We start from the raw sequence: 19117 nt of genomic DNA, 5'->3' as shown, positions 1-19117 counted from the left end.
ATGCCGGAGGGCCCAACGGTGAAGAAGTTCCAGCTGCTGACCTCCCCTTTTGTGGGACAAGTAGTGACCAAGGTGGGGGGAAGCAGCCGCAAGATCAACGTGAATGAACTGAAAGCGCTGAAGCTCCAGGACTCTCAGGTGGGCTATGAAAGAGGATATATTTATATATATAGTATTATAATATATATATAATTAATATAATATATATAATTAATATATATATTATATATATATATATATATAATCAGTATATGTTAGGTCTGAGGAAAGCCACTGTTGCCCTGCATCTGGATGACAAGTGGTGTGCAACCCAGGAGTGACACCAAACTTGTCCTTGAGGTGGACCATAGGCTTTGTTTATAACTACGAAATACAGACACTTTGCAAAGAGAGGGATCTGGCTGGACACATAGATGCTCAGAGGTCTGAAGTTTTGGTCACTTGTTCTCATGTACTAGTTCTGTGCCCTGCAAGGGAAGAGGGGTTGACATTGTCAGTGGCTTCTCCAAGGAGATAGAGAGTCAGTTTCTCCAGTGCATGGATGATGTGTACCAGAGGGCAGGGTTTCAGCTAACTTAAAATATCTACATTGGGGACACCTGTGGCTAATTTAGTCCCACTGGGCTGTTTCAAGGCAGAAGAATCCCGATCACAGAATTTGAAACCCTGAGCATCTCTTCTGATGTGCAAGTGACTCTCTGGATCCTCAGCATGTTCTGCCTCTTTTCTCAGGTTCATGGGAAAAACTTGTTCCTGGCATTTGTGGCAGCTGGAGATCTGCTAGGACTAAGTGCAGAAGAGCTAGCATTGCAAAGAGAGGCTTGTAGAGGGGCAAGTTCTGCTGAGGAGGGACAAGAACAGGTTTGTGCTCCACAGGCAGACCTCCCAGAAGAGGAGCCTCAGGAAGTCCCACACTCCATATGTGATGCCCCAGATGCAGGTTGTGCAGGCAACTGGCTGCGTGTCCATTTTGGCTTGTTTGGCAGCATTCGGGCAAATGAATTCTCAAGAGCAAACAAAGCCAATAAGAGAGGGGACTGGAAGGACCCTATACCCAGGTACTGGCTGAATCCTCTTTCTAGAAACTTCGTTTTCCTAATTTTATCAGAGAGGCACTCTTTTGTTTCTAAACTACACTTACATGGGGATGCTTTTTGTCTTTTCCTTTCTGTAATAGTTCTCAAACCTGTGAAAACATGTGGTGTGAGAGGAGCCACTGGTGTGTATTGAGTAGGCGGATATGGGGTGTGATCAACACCATATTTGAAACCAGGGAGAGCACAATAGACTGCTGTTTGGGTACTCCCATGCTTAAGGAGTCTCGGAAATCACCTAACATACTATTTGTTTGAGGTTGGCTTGGGCACACCCTGTCCTGGCACTATAAGTTCTTTTGCCTTTGCTGAGGAGTTGAGGTGTCTTTGGTTGGGCTCTCTGTTCTTTTGCTGCCTTCTGCCTCCTTCCAGTTTCATTCTCTGAAGCTTTCCCTTTTCTGCTACCTCTATTTGTGTTTCATCTGTTACAGAATGGAAAATTAATGGATTGCAGGTATAAGATTCATATTGCTAGCCAACCTAGGGATTGTAGTACCAGCTGAGATTAGACAATTATCCCAAGAAAGCTTCTGGGATGCAAGGTTGAATTATGCCATAAAAAGGCACACTTTGTCCCAACTATAAAGAAGCCTTGAGTAAAAAGCACATCTAGAGCAGCTGAAGTCACTGGTTGGAGTTTTCACTTGGGTTAAATATCTTATCAGCTGGGTGTTTGGCATGTGTATACATGGTGTACTTGATCCAGGTGGGGGAAGAATATTTATTCCCATTCTAGTCCTTTGTTGCTAGAGCCTTTGGTCACCTGGTTCACCTGCCACAGGCGGCCCAGATGCTAATGTTTCTCCCTACCTGCTGTCATCTGCTTGGCTAAGAGGCTGGAGGACAGCAGAACAACTCTCCATGAGTTGGCTGACAGCACTAAAGGAGGCTACTTGCTTTAAGGTGATGGTCTAATATATTGGAGAGCCCCCTGATCCCTTGTGCATCTGTATGTGAAGAGAGAGGAAGGAATAGCTTAAGCATTTTTCCTGCTTAAGCATTAATTCCTGCTTGTTGAACTGTAGTAGCCTCCCTGATTGAGGGAAACTGGGACATTAAAATGTCTCCCTAATCTCATGGGAATTACTGACCTCTGCTTTCCATGGGGTTAGTGATTGAGTGTGTATGCAAAGTCTCCTTCTCTGTGGACTTATGTCATGTATAGGTTTTTCTGTGTCTTCTGGTGACTCTTCATTCCTAAGATGCTGTCCCTTTCTGCACTTCTATCTCCATTAAGTCATTTTAGCCAGAGCAGAATATAACAAATGGTTCAGGGATGTTTTTGGCTAAAGATTACAACTTTTCTGCCTCAACCCCAGGCTGGTTCTGCACTTTGAGAGTGGAGGCTTCCTTGTTTTCTACAACTGCCGGATGCACTGGTGCTCTTCTCCAATGGCTGATCCTGCTTCTGACATCCTTTCTGTGGAGTTCCACCGTGGCCGGGCGCTGGATGCCCTCAGGACACCCAATCCTGTCTGCTACACCCTCTTAGATCAGAGATATTTTTCAGGCCTGGGTGAGTTCTAGGGTGTGGTGGCAGAGCAATAAAGGGAGGAAGGTGGATGGGATGTTTACAGATCCCAAGTTATAAATCTAAGCCTCTAAGTCCTTATGGTAAAGCAAACTGCTAGCTGATTCAGCCGAGAGGTTATGTGATCTTCTCACTGGGAACAAGCTTTGCAGGTGGTAGCCATTGACTTCATCAGGTGCTTAAGTGCATCTGGTGAGCCTAGTGAATCATCTTGGTGTGGGAGGAACTACTGATGGGCTTGTCCTTGTGAAGGAAAGCTTCCTCAGAGGGTGGTGAGAAGAGACAGTCATCAGATTTATTTCCAGATGTATCTGCTCCATGTGTGCTACCTCCCATTTGGGGAATGGTGTTGCTAACTAGCTATGTCTTCTTTAGGTAGAAGTCATGGTGATGGGGCCCACAGGTGCTCAATTATGCTCAAGTGGCCTCATGCTAATGGCAGAAGTGATGTTAAGTGTTCTATGTCATTGTGATTAAAAAAAAAATTCTTACAGTCTTCTTATTTCTGACCCTTTCCAGGGAACATCATTAAGAATGAGATTTTGTACATGGCAAAGATTCATCCATTAGCACAAGGCTCTCTCCTGGCTGTCTCGGATCTGGAGCGGCTGCTTGACTACGCCGTTCAGTTCAGCTCTGACTGGCTGCAGAGCAAGCTGCATGGGAAAGGGTTGCACCCTCAGATCTACCAGAAGGAGCAGTGCCCCCTCGGGCATGCAGTGATGAAGGAAACCCTTGGATCCTCGCATGGCTTCAAGAGATTGACTTGGTGGTGCCCTCAGTGCCAGCCTGCAGTGCCCTCAGAAACTGGGAATCCTTCCCTAGTCACCAAGTGAGTCACTAGTGAGCTGCCTTTCTTACTCTCCTCCTCCTGGAGGATATCCAGATGGTCTCTCAGTTCCTTTGAGAAGGTCTTTATGATTTCTATTAAGTTTGTTCCATCCTGGAACAGTGATTTGGCAGTGGCAGATGCTCCCTAGAGACTGGAGTCTCCAAAGTATCTCGTACCTCTGGATTCAAGAAGGAAACTGGCTGTGCACTCCTTGTTTGTCATAGTTAATGCAACCCCATAAATCATTTAATTGTTTCTGAGGTGCCTTGGTCCCTGTGTGTGAAGTGTGAACTGCATTTTACCTCGTTATTTGAGCAAGCTTCTGGGCAAACCAGCTTGCTGGGTAGAAATAAGTCAGAAGAAACAGCCTGCCTCTTGGGCTGTGACCACCTTACACAGGTGAGTAGGAGCATTTGGTTGATCCCAGGGGCTATCAAGGATCCTGAAGATTACTATCAAGAGGACCAAAGCTTTCCTGTTTTCAGCTGGATGTTTAGGGAGGTGAGGCACCTCTGCTGATGGTGCCACTGCCTTGTTTTCTTAACATAGGATGCCTGCGGAGCATTTTTTTTTCTGTTTTCCCTGTGCTTTCTGGCTTATGACAGTATATGAAAAGCTTAGTGCTTTGAGCAGGTGGCCTCTTCTGCTTTCAAGTTGCCTTAGAGACCACGAGTTTCATGCATTCCCTGTTATATTATTAGGCACCTACCCATATCATTATATTATCAGACATCTACCACTACGATCCCAGTTGTTAAGGACCTCTCAGTCCTCCCAGAAGAGCCACTGCTGTAATCTGTAAAAGCTAATTAATATTTTCTGTGACAATATTTTCTGTTGGGGAGATGTACTACACTTAAGTCTGAACACAAACTGTTACTTCCAGTTTTTGTTTTTTTTTTTTTTTTTCTTACTAAACAGCAATTGGTTATTTTATTTATTTATTTTAAAAAGAGGTAAAAAAACACCACCCGTCTTTACTGTTGTGTCTGAGGAGATCTGTGGCTTTCAGTTTTGGTGTGAGCCCTGAAGGGTTCCTTATTATGAAAAAGGCAAGTTTTTAGCTGAAATGGAGGCTGGAGGAGCTCAGCTGGGAAATGAAGCATGATATGCTTAGCACCTCTTTTTTATTACTTTTCACCTTCTGCCTCAATAAAATAAAAAAGTCATCTGGAGCAGCAGGGCAGCTGAGGGAGAGCTCAGGTCTTGCTTCAAAGCAAGCTCCACAAGAGGATCTTGCTGTACTGAATACTGAGCTCAAAGGAGAAATGTCAGGAGGGAAAAGCATAGGAGATGACTTAATAAAAAAAATGATTAGAAATAAGATGCAAACCCCACCTCCTCACAGCTGAGGTGGGGAGGGAGCCTATGAGCCAAGGGGTGCTCCTGAGGTGGCAGTGGGGCTGGGAACTTTGAGGAGGGATGCGCTGCCCTTCCCTGGGATGCCGGGGGGCTACGTCGTGAAATGGCGCTGGGTGGGAGGGCGCGAAATGGCGGTGGGGGGGGGTCCTTGAGGCGCGGGCCCTTTAAGAACGCGCGTTGCGAGGGGCGCCGTCACCCAGTAAACGCCGGCCGGCTGCCGTCACACCAGCCGTGCGGCCACCCCATTGGCTGGCGCCCTCCTGGTGCGAGGGAGCGCCGGCCAATAGGCGCCGCCGCCGGCCTACCGGGCCATGGCCTGAGCGCCGCCATTGGCGGAGCGGCCCGATGGGCGGGGCCGCGGCGCTCGCGTTTCATTAAGCGGCGGGAGAGCGTGTGGGGGGCGAGGGCGACGCGTGCGTGGGGCCAGCGGGAAACGCGCGTGGGGACCATGGAGCTGCTCAGGAAATGGCTGGGCCACCCCGAGGACATCTACCACCTGCTGCGCTTCAAGATGGGCGGCTACCGCGCCGTCATGCCGCGCGTCGACCCGGTGAGCATCCCCTCCATCACCCTCCCACGCGCGGACACCGCTTTAAAAAAAATTTTTTTTACGCTTTTTTTTCCTTCCCACATCGGGGGGGGGGGGCGGGATGATGCGGAATGCCAGTGGGTCCTTGTCGCAACAACCCATCCCTTTAGTGTGGGGATGGGGGGGAGGGGGGTTTGCCACGGGTGACATCGCCGCGCGCGGGGGATGTGGCGCTGCTTTATATTTTTAATTAATTTTTAAACTATTTTAATGTTATATTTATATTTTTAATTTAGTGTTTATTATTATTTATTTGTTTTTGATTTATTTTCACTTCCTATTTTATTTTTTCATTTTTTATTTTTTCGTTTTTTCTTTTTTGTGTATTTTTTTCTTTTTTGTGTATTTTTTCTTTTTTTCTTTTTTTGTGTATTTTTTTTCTTTTTTCATTTTTTATTACTTTTTGCGTAATTTTATTTCCTCTTTTTTTTTTTATTTTTTCCTTCCGCGTATCCCCCTTCTCGCACCGTTATCCTTCCTCGTCCCCGCCTCCCCCGCGGCTGCCCCGGGGCGGGCGCGGGGGGCGGGCGCGGGGCGGAGCGGCGCCCACGCCGCGCTCCGCGTGTCCCCCCGCCCCGGCCCGGCCCGGCCGCCCCCATGTCGGCCAGCACCAAGGCCGTGTCGCTGCTGAAGCGCTCGCTGGCGCTGTCGCCGCCGCGGGGGGCGGCGCGGGGCGCCGGGCGGCTGCGGGGCGGCGGGGTGGCCCCGTGCCCCCCGCGGCCGCCGCCGCCGCCCGCCCCCCGCCGCCTTCAGCCGCCGCGCGGCGCCGCGCTCTGCCCGCAGGACTCGCTGGGGCCCGGCCTGCGCGCCTGCTACCGCTACCTCAACCAGACGAGCCGCAGCTTCGCCGCCGTCATCCAGGCGCTCGACGGGGAGCTGCGGTGAGAGGGGGCGAGGGGGGCGGTGGCGAGGGCGGCACGCGGCCCGCTGCTGCGGGTGATGGGGTGGTCGGTGCAGCTCCTGTCCCGTTGCTGCAGGTCGTGGCGTGCACCCCTGTCCCGCTGCAGCAGATCACTGGGTGGTGGGTGCAGCCCCTGTCCCGTTGCAGCAGGTCATGGGGTGGTTGGGGCAGCCCCTGGCTCATGGCAGCAGTTCACAGGGTGGTTGGTGCAGACTCTGCAGCGGTGCGGCCTCTGTCGCATTGCAACAGGTCATGGGGTGGTTGGTGCAGCTTCTGTCCCATTGCAACAGGTCATGGGGTGATTTGGGCGGCCCCTGGCCCATGGCAGCAGTTCACAGGGTGGTTAGTGCAGCCCTTGTGGTGCAGCTCCTGTCCCTTTGCAACAGGTGATGAGATGGTTGGTGCAGCCCCCAGCCCATTGTAGCAGTTCATAGGATGGTTGGTGCAGCTCCTTTCTCAGTGCAGCCCCTGGCCCATTGCAGTAGGTCACAGGGTAGCAAGTGCAGCCCCTGTCCCATAGTTACTGATTGTGGGGCAGTCAGTGCAGCCCCTATCCCAATGTGGCCCTCGTGCCATTGCAGCAGGTCACAGGGTGGTCGGTGCAGCCCCTGTCCCATTGCAACAGGTCGTGGGGGTCAGTGCAGCCCCTGTCCCGGAGCAGCAGGTTGTGGGGTGGTCGGTGCAGCCCCCAACCTGTGCACTGGGGTGCAGGGTGGTCAGTGCGACTGCTACCCTGTGCAGCGGGTGGTTGTTACAACTCCTGCTCTGTGTAGCAGGACTGGGGGGATTGTGGGAGCTGGGCGCAGTTGTGGGGTGCGCAGTGCAAGTCCACCCCATGCAAGAGTCCCTGGGCTGAGTTCATGATGGTGCTCAGCCCAGCACACCCTGGAGATGGGGGTTCTTCACCCGAGCTGTCCAGGAAATACTCACCGTACCCCCAAAACCCATTCAGCAAAACACCCGATTCCTTGGCCGAGCTGAGGAGGGGTAACGTGTTCCCCGCTGACCGCAGGACTCCTGGGCCCCTGGGCTGAGCGCGTGCAGGACGGTTAGCGCCAGCGCTGGTGTCTCCGGCCAGGAGACGGTTAAAGGCAGCGCCGGCCTGCGTGCAGTCCGTGACACCCTGGGAATGTGTGTGCTGGCAGCGCCGGGATTCGCGCCGGCCTTTGGGCGTCTGGCGAGCTGGGACAGGGCGGAGGGAGGTGAAAAGCCCCGCTGAAAGGTGTTTTTGTGAGCAGCTGCCTCAGAAACCTGTACTTCAGTCCAAGCAGACCTCTGGTGCTTGCCAAGCAGTGATTTTTTTTAGATGTTTGACAAGACAGCTCGGGAATTTTTTTTCCAAATTTTTCAACCAAACATTTCTAAAATACCTTGCGACTCCACCAAGTCAAGTTTGTGCAGTTCCAAATGCCAGCTTGGACACTGTTGGGTTTGAGAGTCCTGATTTGGTGCGTTGGAACGTGTCTTGTACTTCTCTTCTAACGTCTGAAATGGTTGTTTGCAGCCCGTTTTACGGGAAAAACAAAGAAATGCAGTGGCTTGGCCAGAGTTGCGTTCAATAGAATGAGTGGAGCCAAGAATTGAACTTTCTTCCTTAATATTCCTGAGAATATTAGGTAATGTGGACGTTAACAAAAATATCAGTCAGTAACGCAGGCTGAAACCTGTTAGCAATGCCTGCATGTGGTCTGCTTGCTCCCGTGGTCATCTCTGTCTCTTTTTCTTTTCCAGTTCTCAGTCCTTGCTTTTTATCTTCAATCGATGACTGTGATTTACCCCTTAACTCAGCTGCTATTGACTCCCTACCTTGAGGCCATGGAAGCTTCTAACTGGCATTCTAAAAAAGAAAGACAGAGCCAGATCTGTGCAACATACAGCTGCAGAGGGAATTACAGGCAGCTCTTTATTGCATCAAAAAAAGTCATTTTCAAAGCAAAATAACTGCTGAAGAGTTTAGGAACAGAAGAGGGAAAAGCAAAATAAGTGCAATGTGATTATATGGCATTTGAGCATGGCTGGAACAGCAGGGTTGATGGAACATTTATTTCTGAAGAAATTAAGAGTTAAGCGTTAAGAAAGTTTCTCCAGGGAAAACAAGAGCTTCTGGACCATTGCTTGGACCATGAGTCACTGTGCGCGCGCGTTAGAAGCTGCGCTAGAAGTGACTGCCCTCACTGTTTTTGTTGGTTTTATTTTGTTTTGTTCCGATCCTGCCTCCTATTTGTAGGAGTTCCGTGTGTTTTTAACAAGTTGGATGAATGTGTGCGGCCTGGTTGAAACGGAAAAACCATCTGGAGTTCAGCTAATACTTTATCCTAGATCATACTTTGCTAAGTAGCCTTTGATTAAAAGGACAAGTTACATTTAGCAGGGATGGCTCTAAAAGCCAGTTAGTTTTCCCTGGCTGCTTAATCATTCCCTGCACCTTGTCATCCCAGTGCTTTCACCTCCTAATCAGGGCTCACACAGCACAAACAAGTAATGATCTGCCAAATAATTACTAAGTGCAATCTCTTTGAAGTAGCCCTGTGCTCATTAAGAGCTAGGGGATTCTGTGTTTAAATCCTGGAGTATTTCTCAAAATCAGGAGTTTTTAGCTTCAGCTGCAGGACTGTGGAAGATGGGTGGACAAGGAGGGAGTGATAAGATTTCTGCAGCAGTGCTGGGTGGATTTCCACTTTATTCTCCCCGTTTTTTTGCTGCACTTGTTTTTTCCTATAAACAGACTCCAGTCTCTATCCCCGTGGGTCTTAGCGAGTGTTGGCTTAGAGACTTGGGTTTACGCCTGCAGATTTGTCACTCGCAGTGCAGAGCGCTGCCCAGAGAGCTCTTAGGAACCTTTTCCTCCTCTGATATATTTATTAGAGGCTAAAAAGCTGTGCAGTAATTCTCTGTGTGAAGGAAAAATGTGGGGTTCCTAGCCCAGGCCTTGCATCCTACAGCTCGGACAGCTCAGCCTGTTACAAGTTTGTGTGGAGGCTTGTAAATCACTCAAAGTCAGTAAAGGTTCAAGGTGACCGGATAACATGGATTAGGGGAACCTGGGAAAATGCCTGTTTATTGTCCTGAGAAGTGTCTCCTTCCTGTCTTTGACCTGCATGCTTGTGTTACCTGGAGATCTGGGCAACTCCTGCCCAATGTGTTTATTTTTGCATTCCTGCATGGTGGGAGACAGCCACGGTCCCCAGATCAGGGGTGGGCAAACCAAAGCTCCCTGCCTCTGCAGCAGAGGAAAGGCTGGATGTGGGTGTCCCTTGGCACAACCTGACATCCAGACTGTAACACAAACTTTCTAGTTTTAGGGCAAAAAAATAGAGGTGGAGGCAAGTAAATTTGGGGAAATGAGAAATTACTCATTTCCTTTATGCTCAGTAGCTGAAGTACTGTGGGCTCATAGTGCATAAAGTGCTTGTGGGTCGTGCTGGTAGTGCATGTTATTACGTTGTTCCAAAGGCATCAACAACCTGGCAGGGTCCGTGTGTGTCACACCGAGCTGGAAATGCTTCTGGCAAAGGCTGTGCAATTAGCTTAAGCTGTTCCTCCCCTGTAATAGGCACTCCTGATTAAATTAAACATGTTTCTCTCCCTCCAGACATGCCGTGTGTATATTCTACCTAGTCCTCCGTGCCCTGGACACCATCGAGGATGACATGACCATCAGTTTGGATGTCAAGGTCCCAATGCTGCATGAGTTCCACTCCTATCTCTACCAACCAGAGTGGAAGTACACAGAGAGCAAGGAGAAGGACCGGCAGGTGCTTGAGGACTTCCCAACGGTGAGGCATCCTGAGCTTCAGGGCTTCCTGAGCCTTTCTAGTTCCTGACAACCCTATAGCTCTTCAGAAGGAGAAGGAAGCAGGAGAAATGGGTGATGATGCTCATGTAGTTGTTAAATGTTAGGGTTTGCTCTCTTTATGTGAGCCAGAGATACCTGGTTCTCTGCAAGTGCCAACTCTAGGAAGGGCATTTTGTCTCTGCTGCTGGAAGGCTCACTGAATAAAACAGTTTGTCTCGTTTCCCAACTCTGTAGGGCCTATGTCTTTTTCATGAGCTTGCTATCCTGCTACCCGTAACAGGCAGGGAGATGAGAGGTTGTTTGCATCCAGCTGCAAGGGGGAGCAGTGTTTGCAGTGGTCCTGCAGATTGTGCTCTTGATTTATATGAGTCTGGAGGTCCTTTGGTGTAGCCTGTTGAATAAAATAACTACTTCCCTGTTTGTAACCATAAAGGACCCTTCCATTTAGCTCAAAGAACCCACCTCTCTTCGGCAAACTAAACAGTACTGAGGTCCTTTGCTGACCTTAAGGCCAGCTTGCACAGTCTTGTTGTGTTTAAACTGTTAAACTCTCTTAGCTTCCAGAACAGTGTGACTGCATCCCAAACTATCCTTGGGAAATGCCTTCTATATAGCCCATGCTCATCCCTAAAGTCTGGGGTTAGTTTTAGTGGACCTGGGTCAAAAGCACATCAGGGGCTCCACTAACAACATAACTATGCAAGTGATGGAGCCTGTGGTCTGCAATTACTTAATTTACTAATCCAGATGTAACTGTAGGGTTGTGGACCTGAGCTGTGTGGGCTTCTGCCAGGTTTCAGTAAAAACAGCACGACCAGAGTCTTGCTGCCCTGAGATGCAGCATCTTCAGCACTGCTGAGCTTCTGCAGGTGTGTTTTACCCACAGAGGGAAAAAACAGTGGTCTGGGCAGCCATTCTGGAGGAGAAGAACCAAGTTGGCAGCCAAAACCAGAGATGCTGTGGCTGAAAGACAAGGCTAGGTTCTATCAGGTGGGAACTGATGTCTGGTTTTAGTGAAGGCACAGGGCAGTTTTGCTGTGGCTCATGTTGATCAAGAACAGCTATTTTAAACAAAAGTCTGTTTAAGAGGCAGTATGATTAGCATGAGAAGTACTTCATCTTCTGAGGAAGTTCTGTTTTGGTCAGCTTTTGGCCCTTTTCAGTTCAGTCCATCCTTAACCAGGCTTTCTCTAGTGAGAAGGGGACAATTATTTTAAAGGTAGAGGTTATTTTAAAGGTAGAATTTTAAATGCTGGAGGTTTGATGCCTGGACTATCTGGACATTGAGGACTGAGATTTTCCCCCACGCATGGTGTGCTGCAGAAGTGAAGGAATCTGAGAATCTCTGCAATGGGGAGCTGGAGATTCAGAGTCTGCAGCGACTGTGCCCTGTCTTGGAGGGGCGTGCATTATAGGAGATTGCTATGTCAGGGAATTCTGAATATATAGCAACAGAGATATAGCAGGTTGGCCAATCATTTGTTATTTCAGGAGATCTTTTCTGTTGGGAATGTATTTAGAGAACTTCATTGTTGTCTCCTGGTTTGTATGTGTTACCAACTGTGGCAGTCTGGGTTCCTGTTGAGGTGTGATTTTAATACTGTTTGGTAGATGTGTGTTCACAGTTGGTGCTTCTCCGCTCAGTGGATCCAAACCGTTGAGACTGAAGCAGATTGAGCGTTTTCACTTTACAGGCAGGAAGACTGAAACACAGGACACGCCAGCAGCGATGGCTGGGGTTAGCAGTGGTGTTTGTGTCTCACCTGGAGCCAGTCAGATTGCTCCCGTTCTCAGACACGCACCGTAGGCTGCCTGTAGTTACCCACTGATGGAAAAGAGAGTTCAGGAGATGAAGGCACAGTGAAACCTGGTGACACTGCAGTTTTGGGAGCTAGGAGGATACACTTTTTACTTAGTTTGAGAATAGCTGAGTCACTGAAACAATTACTGGAGCTTCAGAAGAGGAGTCTTCTCCATCGTCTGTTGTTTGATGTCTTCTCTATTGCACAAAGGGCACCCTTGTGCCTTGGAAGAGCCAGAGCTGGAAAAGACCAGGGGGAAGAGAGCATCAGAAACGTTTGCTTTCTTTTCCAGTGGTTAGTTTGATGGGGCATGCTCATAAATGACAAAAATACCTCTGTGCACCAAGTGTAACTAGTTTTGTCCTGTAACTCCCAGATGATACCAGTCCAAGGCCATGGACTCTTACCAAAGATACTGCCATGTCTGATCTACTGCCAAAGATGATACTGTTCAGATTCAGAACATAACGAGCCTGTACTTATTTAAGGGCCTTGAAATTGCTCTATTTGTGGGAGTTGTCCTAGATCTCCAGCCAGAGTGGGATAAGAGCCTGGTAAACAGTCTTCTGGTTTGTTAATAAGTGTTGAATTCTGCTTTTCCTCCTGACAGTTGTCTTTGTTCTCTCTCGGTGGTTTGTGCTGCAGATTTCCTCGGAGTTCCGGAGCCTGTCAAAGGTGTATCAGGATGTGATTTCAGATATTTGTCACAAGATGGGTGTTGGGATGGCAGAGTTCTTGGAGAAGAAGGTGGACTCTCAGAACGAATGGGATAAGGTAAGTCAGCCTGCACATGAGAGCAGACAGAACATGAATGTGACAGTAGCCTTGTTGAAGGCTGCAGGTTTGCATGCACATCTTCCCTGTCCATGGTGAGCTGTTCCTTAATCCAGGGCAGCTGTGAATGAAAGCAGGTGTGGAAGAGGCAGACTTCACTGGTAGCTTTGCAACAGGAGGGAATTTGATCTTGTCACAGAATAGGCTGGAGCGGGGGAGCATCATCGTGAATGAAGAAAGAGCAGGAAACCTCAAAGACTAAGTCTCGGGAAGCTGTGAGGAGTGGGATTGGCTCCAGGTTGGGTGGAGATGCCTCCTCCAGCAAAGAATTCACATCCAGGAGCCTGAAACTTGATGCTTTTCAGGCCCATGCTCTCCCTGGGGGAAAAGGTGGCAGTGTCTTGCAGTTAGAGCATTCCTCTGGGAACTTGGCTTAGCTGGCTGAGGGAGGCTTGAAAAGCCTTTGAGAAACTGCAGCTGCTGGTCCTGTGGCTACCATGATGATCATATGGATTATGGCTAGGACCCCTTTTGGCCCTGGAGCTTGTTAAAGGACACAGATGTTCCTGCATTCCTCACGCCTTGCCGGTCTGGGTGCTCATTGAAGTGCGGTCCTCACTCCCCTCTGTGCATTTTGAAGTTGCCCACTAGCACATGTTCTGGGTGACCTGACATTTCAGCAGTCCTTGTGGGCGATAGGGAAACTTTTTGGAAGCTGCCGTTGTCAGGGACAAATTCTTGGTGACATTTGCTGGGCTTGGAAAAGTTGAGACATTACAAGGAGGACCGTGAAAACTTGCAGAAATCACACATTAAATTACACCTGCATGTTAATTTCATAAAACACCTGTAGTAAACAAAGTCCTGGTTTGTAATTGCTTATTTTGCATCGTTTTTCTTCTCTTGATGCCTCACAGTATTGTCACTACGTTGCTGGGCTGGTGGGAATAGGCCTGTCCCGTCTCTTCTCTGCATCAGAGCTAGAAGACCCTATTGTTGGACAAGACACAGACCTGGCTAATTCCATGGGCCTGTTCCTGCAGAAGACCAACATAATTCGTGACTATTTGGAGGATCAGTTGGAGGGAAGGGAATTCTGGCCCAGAGAGGTAAGGGAAAACACTGCTTTTGGACAAGCGTTTCAGCTGTGCCTCCTAAGGGAACGCTTGGACTGTGCTAAGAACAGTGTGCAAAGACTGAGATAGTTGCTCAAATAGTTAGTTGCAACATCCTCTTACGAGAGTTCCTCCTAGAATTTCCTCTTGGAAAAAAACCTGACTGGGGATTCCACAGCTTTTGTGAGTTTGCTCATGTTCCTTGGCAGCCTTTGTACTTCTATCTGAGGTTTCTCAGGGATGTAGCTAATCGAGCTGTGCTTTCCAGGGCACCTGACTCACAAAACTGCATTACAGGGAACATAACACAAGGTGCACAGCTGCAACTGTGGCCTCTACCACGTCCCTTTAAGTCAAAGTTAACAGGAGAAATTTGACTGCCTAATTTAACTAAGACCGTTACATAATGAACTGTGGCAGGTCTGTGCACCTCCTTGATAGTAAGAGTTCTTCAAATGGCAGTTGACTTAACAATTCCCCATCTATCCAGATTTATATAGATGCAAGTGTGGTGACGAGCTGAAGCCCCTCCATACTTCCAAGAACTTGCTGGGCAGCTCGTTTCCCCTCTGTAAAGCTAGTTCTAGCAATGAGGGAGAGCAAGCCCAAGGGAGATCTCGGGAGGCTACCTAGTTCATTTCCCAAAACAGGGTTGGCTCTGCCAATGCCTGACAAAAGCTCATCTGGTTGTTCTGAAAGCCCTACAAGGGCAGCAATTCTCTTTCCTTCCATCCACAGTGTATCACAAGGCTGATCTGTCTCATAAAGCATTTCCTATGTGCAGCCTGATGTGTGAACTCTCTTTTCTTTGCCCTACCTAGAGGTGACACCAACCAAGCCATCTTGGTTGCTTTCTTTACTGTTTCTGTATATGAAGGCCACTGTCATGTCTCCAGAGACCTTCTTTCCTCCTTTTCTTTAGCCTAATAAGCCCTGATTCTTCAGTAATTTTGTGGATCTCTGTTCTTTTTGGTATCTTAGACCTCACACTGTATGGTTGTCTGTCCTATGGCATGATTGTACCTTCCAACATGTGAGTCTTTGGCAGGTTTGGAGCAGATACGCCAAGAAGCTCTCAGATCTTGCCAAACCAGAGAACATTGATATGGCTGTCCAGTGTCTGAATGAGCTGATCACCAACGCTCTCCACCACGTCCCTGATGTTCTAACGTACTTATCTCGCCTGAAAAACCAAAGTGTCTTCAACTTCTGTGCTATCCCTCAAGTAAGTTCCTGTTTTCAAGTGGCCCGATGGGTTCTCTTCATTCTCATCAGGACGGCTGCAGATAGCTTGGGTGCAGGAATATGCACTACCATCCAGAGGGACCTGGACAGACTGGACAACTGGGTGGTGAAAAACCTCATGCAATTCAACAAGGCCAAGTGCAAGGTCCTGCACCTGGGGAGGAATAACCCCAGACACCAGTACAGGCTGGGGACTGACCTTCTGGAGAGCAGCTCTGCGGAGAGGGACCTGGGTGTCATGGTGGATGACAAGTTGCCCATGAGGCAGCAGTGTGTCCTCGTGGCCAAGAAGGCCAATGGGATCCTGGGGTGCGTTAAGAAGAGCGTCTCCAGCAGGTCGAGGGAGGTGATCCTGCCCCTCTACTCAGCCCTGGTGAGGCCACATCTGGAGTATTGTGTCCGATTCTGGGCCCCACAGGACAAGAGGGATGTGGAGCTGCTGGAGAGAGTCCAGCGCAGGGCTACGAGGATGATCAGGGGCCTGGAACATCTGCCCTATGAGGAGAGGCTGAGGGAGCTGGGCCTGTTCAGCCTGGAGAAGAGAAGGCTGAGAGGGGACCTGAGCAGTGTCTAGAAGTACCTCAAGGGAGGCAGTGAGGAGGATGGTGTTGGTCTCTTTTCAGTGGTGGCCACTGACAGAACTAGAGGTAATGGCCACAAACTGAAGCACCAAAAGTTCCACAGGAACTTAAGGAAATTTTTTTTAACAGTGAGGGTGCCAGAGCACTGGAACAGGCTGCCCAGAGAGGTTGTGGAGTCTCCTTCTCTGGAGATCTTCAAACCCGCTTGGACGCAGTCCTGTGCCACGTGCTCTAGGTGACCCTGCGTGTGCAGGGGGGTTGGGCTAGATGATCTCTAGAGGTCCCTTCCAATCCTAAGCATTCTATGATTCTATGAATATGTGTCATATCAGTATTAGCCTGTTTTATTCTCCTTCTCTTCTATCTCTTTCCTTTGCCTTCTGTTCATGTTGTAGGTGAGATCTTGGCTCTACTCCAGAGTATATTGCCATTGATTTCACCAGGACCAAGATTATTTCCTTGGCAAGTTCCTTGCAGAGTAAAGTCTCTTCTTTTTGATTCCCCTTAGGTGATGGCTATTGCCACCCTGGCTGCCTGCTATAACAACAAGCAGGTGTTCAGGGGTGTAGTGAAGATTCGGAAGGGACAAGCTGTCACTCTAATGATGGATGCCACAAACATACAGGCTGTCAAAACCATCATGTACCAGTATGCAGAAGAGGTAGGTTGAGTAGTTCGGTTTTTAACAACCTTTTGGGTTGTTGGGTAGCCTGGGGCTTGGGGCCGTGTAGCCCATCTCCCATCGTGGGGTGCCCTCAAGAGGCTGTCTGGCTTAATGCACTTCTCAAGGGAAAGGGCAAAATGCCCTTCCTTGCTGCATTCCAACAGCTGGATCTCGTGTCACATCAGTGAGGTTGCTCTTGAGGAGACAGTGCTCCGGTGCTTCCCCATCCCTGCGGCGATCCCATTCCCCTCCTGAACTCCATGTCCAAACCGCTGTTCCCCTTTCCCTCCCGCCAGATCTACCAGAAGATCCCGAGCGTGGACCCTTCGTGCCACAAGACGCAGCAGATCGTGGCCTCCATCCGCGCGCGGAGCCTGCCCCGCGGGCCCCTCGCGTCGCGGCACCACTACTCGCCCATCTACGTGTCGTGCGCCATGCTCCTGGCCGCGCTCAGCTGGCAGTACCTGACCACGGTCTCCAAGGCTGCCGAGGACTTGGTGCAGACAGGCGAGAACTGAGCGCGCCGCTGGCAGGGACGGCTGGTGGAGGGCAGGGGGCTGCTCCCCTTCCCGGGGGATTGGCGGAGCAGCGGGGGCCGCGCGGGCCCCTGTTGCTGCAGGGAGGAGGGGACGCCGGCTGCGCTGGAGCCCGTGGTGACACTGGGGCAGCGCCAGGCTCCGCTCCTCTCTCTGCTGTCTCGTTGGATGGCTACAAATGCCGGCTGGAGTCTTACTGTTTGAGGTGGATTTTTTTTTTCTTTTCCCCCTCCTTTCCTCTTGGACAGTTTACCTAAATTTTTGGTTAGGATGGTTTTAATAGAAACTCCAGCTGCCTCTTCCCTTGCTTGGGATTTTGACACCTCCTCCCCTGTTCAAAGCAACACAATAAGAGCCTTAGGGTTTTTTTTCCTTCTCTTCCCTCGCAGCCTCTTTCCTATTGCCTCTGCTGTGTGCCCTGCATGGGAAGGACATGGAAGGCTTTGGCATCAGCTAGGAAAATAATAAGTTTCCTTATGCAAGGGAAAGTGCTAGCTGCTTTCTGGCCTAGGCTGATTACAGTCTTGCAGTCTGGAAAGGAGGAGAGGCAAATGTTTCTATTTCTGTTCTTGAGCTGCAGGAGGCTGCTAGGCTGGAAAGAGAGGAGCCTTGGGGGTGCAATGACTCTGTCCACTTCTCAACATGCTCCTGGCTGAGAGGCCACTATTCCAGCTCTTGTTTCCCAAGGACAAGGAGGGGAGGGTCCGGGGCTGTTCTAGGCACAGTAGAGCAGGGAGATGCCACCTACCCCATCACAGCAGAGCCAGATGACTCTGCAAAGCGGAGGGGTGAGAATTCACCCCCTGTTCTCCTGCATCAAAAGCAGGGAAGTGTTTAGGGCCCTCATGCCCCTGGCTGCACTGGAAGCCAGCTGCAGGCCAAGAAGGGCTGCAGATGCCAAGGGGAGCTGAGGCAGGTTCCTGGTTTGCTCAGCTCCAGCTTGTGCTGCTTGGGGACAGGGTCTGATGTGCAAAACTGGAAGAGCTTTCCCTTGCTTTTTGAAAGAGATCCAGTTCATGTTATGTCAAGCAGCCCCTATTCCTTTCAGGAATAGCACATGAGTAAGGAATAAACACCTCCTTAAAGGGAAGTCTTATCTTTTTGGGGGGAAGATTTTTGTCTTCAGGGTCCTTACTCCCTTCTGCTGCTGCATTGACTGTGTGCACAGGATACAGCCTGTGTCCTGGTGCAGCCTCACAGTGAGGTTATCTGGCCTTTGCAAGGCTGTGTGCCCCAGGAGCAGACTCTTAATTTAAGGGTGGAGAATCCACTGGTACTGATGTAGATAGTTTTAAGCTGTTGTTCAAAGAAGAAAAAATGTAGTAGCTCTTTGTGCAGCTTCCTGTCTTGTTAAAATTAAAGTTTTCTTTGGAAAAAGAAAAGCCTTAAGGGTGTGTTTTTATGCCCCCCGCCCCTTCCTTCCTCAGACGCACAGAGTACCTTTAAAGGAAGTACAAGCTACAGTGATGGCTACTGCAGTTCTGGGTTCATCCTTGTCTCTGGTAAAGCACTTCTCACATCCCTGAAGTGTCTGCAACTTCACTGAGCCCAGGAGTCAGTACAGGTCCAAAGCAGGGACTGCACACACCTGCTTAACAATAACCAATCATCACTGTCAAGAGGACCAGGCTGGGACTGGCTGCACTTACAAGGAGAGAGAGATGAGCTCAGCTGGCTTGAAGAACAGGCAAATACCAGGAGATCAATGTGAGGTAGGGTTTGGACTCAGAGCAAGCTCCTAGGAGTGCCTAGATGATCAGATGATGCTAAGGTGACAGAGCCTTGGCACAGGCTGCCCAGAGAGGTGATGGAGTCTCCTGCTCTGGAGATCTTCAACACCTACCTCGCTGTCACCCTGTGCCATGTGCTCTGAGCAGGGGGGTGGGACTAGATGATCCTCTTGAGGTTCCTCCCCACCTCAGCCTTTCCATGAGTCTGTGATTACCTGATCTCTGGAAGCACCACAGCCAGCCTCTCAGTTTTAATTTTCCCCTATTCCCAAGGGCCAGGACACAATTTAGTGGAGAAATCCTTTATTGGCACAGTTGTTCCATTCACATACACCAAAGCTCTGTCTCACTGTTGCTCAAGTAAGCAGAGGTCAGGGGCTATTTATACAGTGAAAGGGAGGGCCTGCTTCACTGGTTTCAGGCTTGCTGCAGTGTACCTTGTACATAAAAGCTATTTTGCTGTATTAGTGTTGGCTAATCACAAGATTCCTCCTACACAGCTAATTAAGCCTCCCCCCCATAATAAAAATAATTTTCCTTAATGCCCATGGCTCAGAAAAAAAAA

The 19117-nt window shown here is 49.5% G+C and overlaps 2 protein-coding genes across 2 annotated transcripts; both read left to right on the top strand.

Moving 5' to 3' along the window:
- On the top strand, positions 1–3461 carry NEIL2 (nei like DNA glycosylase 2). Its single transcript, XM_010212700.2, has 4 exons — positions 1–138; positions 733–1058; positions 2414–2610; positions 3145–3461. Exons 1-4 carry the CDS (start codon positions 1–3, stop codon positions 3459–3461), a joined length of 978 nt encoding a protein of 325 aa, XP_010211002.2.
- A 1791-nt stretch (positions 3462–5252) lies between these two features.
- On the top strand, positions 5253–17024 carry FDFT1 (farnesyl-diphosphate farnesyltransferase 1). Its single transcript, XM_088534337.1, has 8 exons — positions 5253–5369; positions 6192–6289; positions 9902–10085; positions 12553–12681; positions 13599–13790; positions 14845–15021; positions 16131–16283; positions 16583–17024. The coding sequence occupies exons 1-8, from the start codon at positions 5268–5270 to the stop codon at positions 16802–16804; spliced, it is 1257 nt and encodes a 418-aa protein (XP_088390463.1). The 5' UTR covers positions 5253–5267; the 3' UTR covers positions 16805–17024.
- Positions 17025–19117: the final 2093 nt, after the last annotated feature.

The sequence above is a fragment of the Tinamus guttatus genome, unplaced genomic scaffold (genome assembly GCF_059628265.1).
Source record: "Tinamus guttatus ecotype Peru unplaced genomic scaffold, ASM5962826v1 Tinamus_guttatus_pri_ptg000548l, whole genome shotgun sequence".
NCBI lineage: Eukaryota > Metazoa > Chordata > Aves > Tinamiformes > Tinamidae > Tinamus > Tinamus guttatus.
Note: the sequence above shows the minus strand (reverse complement) of the source record. Positions and strands in the feature narration are given on the sequence as shown.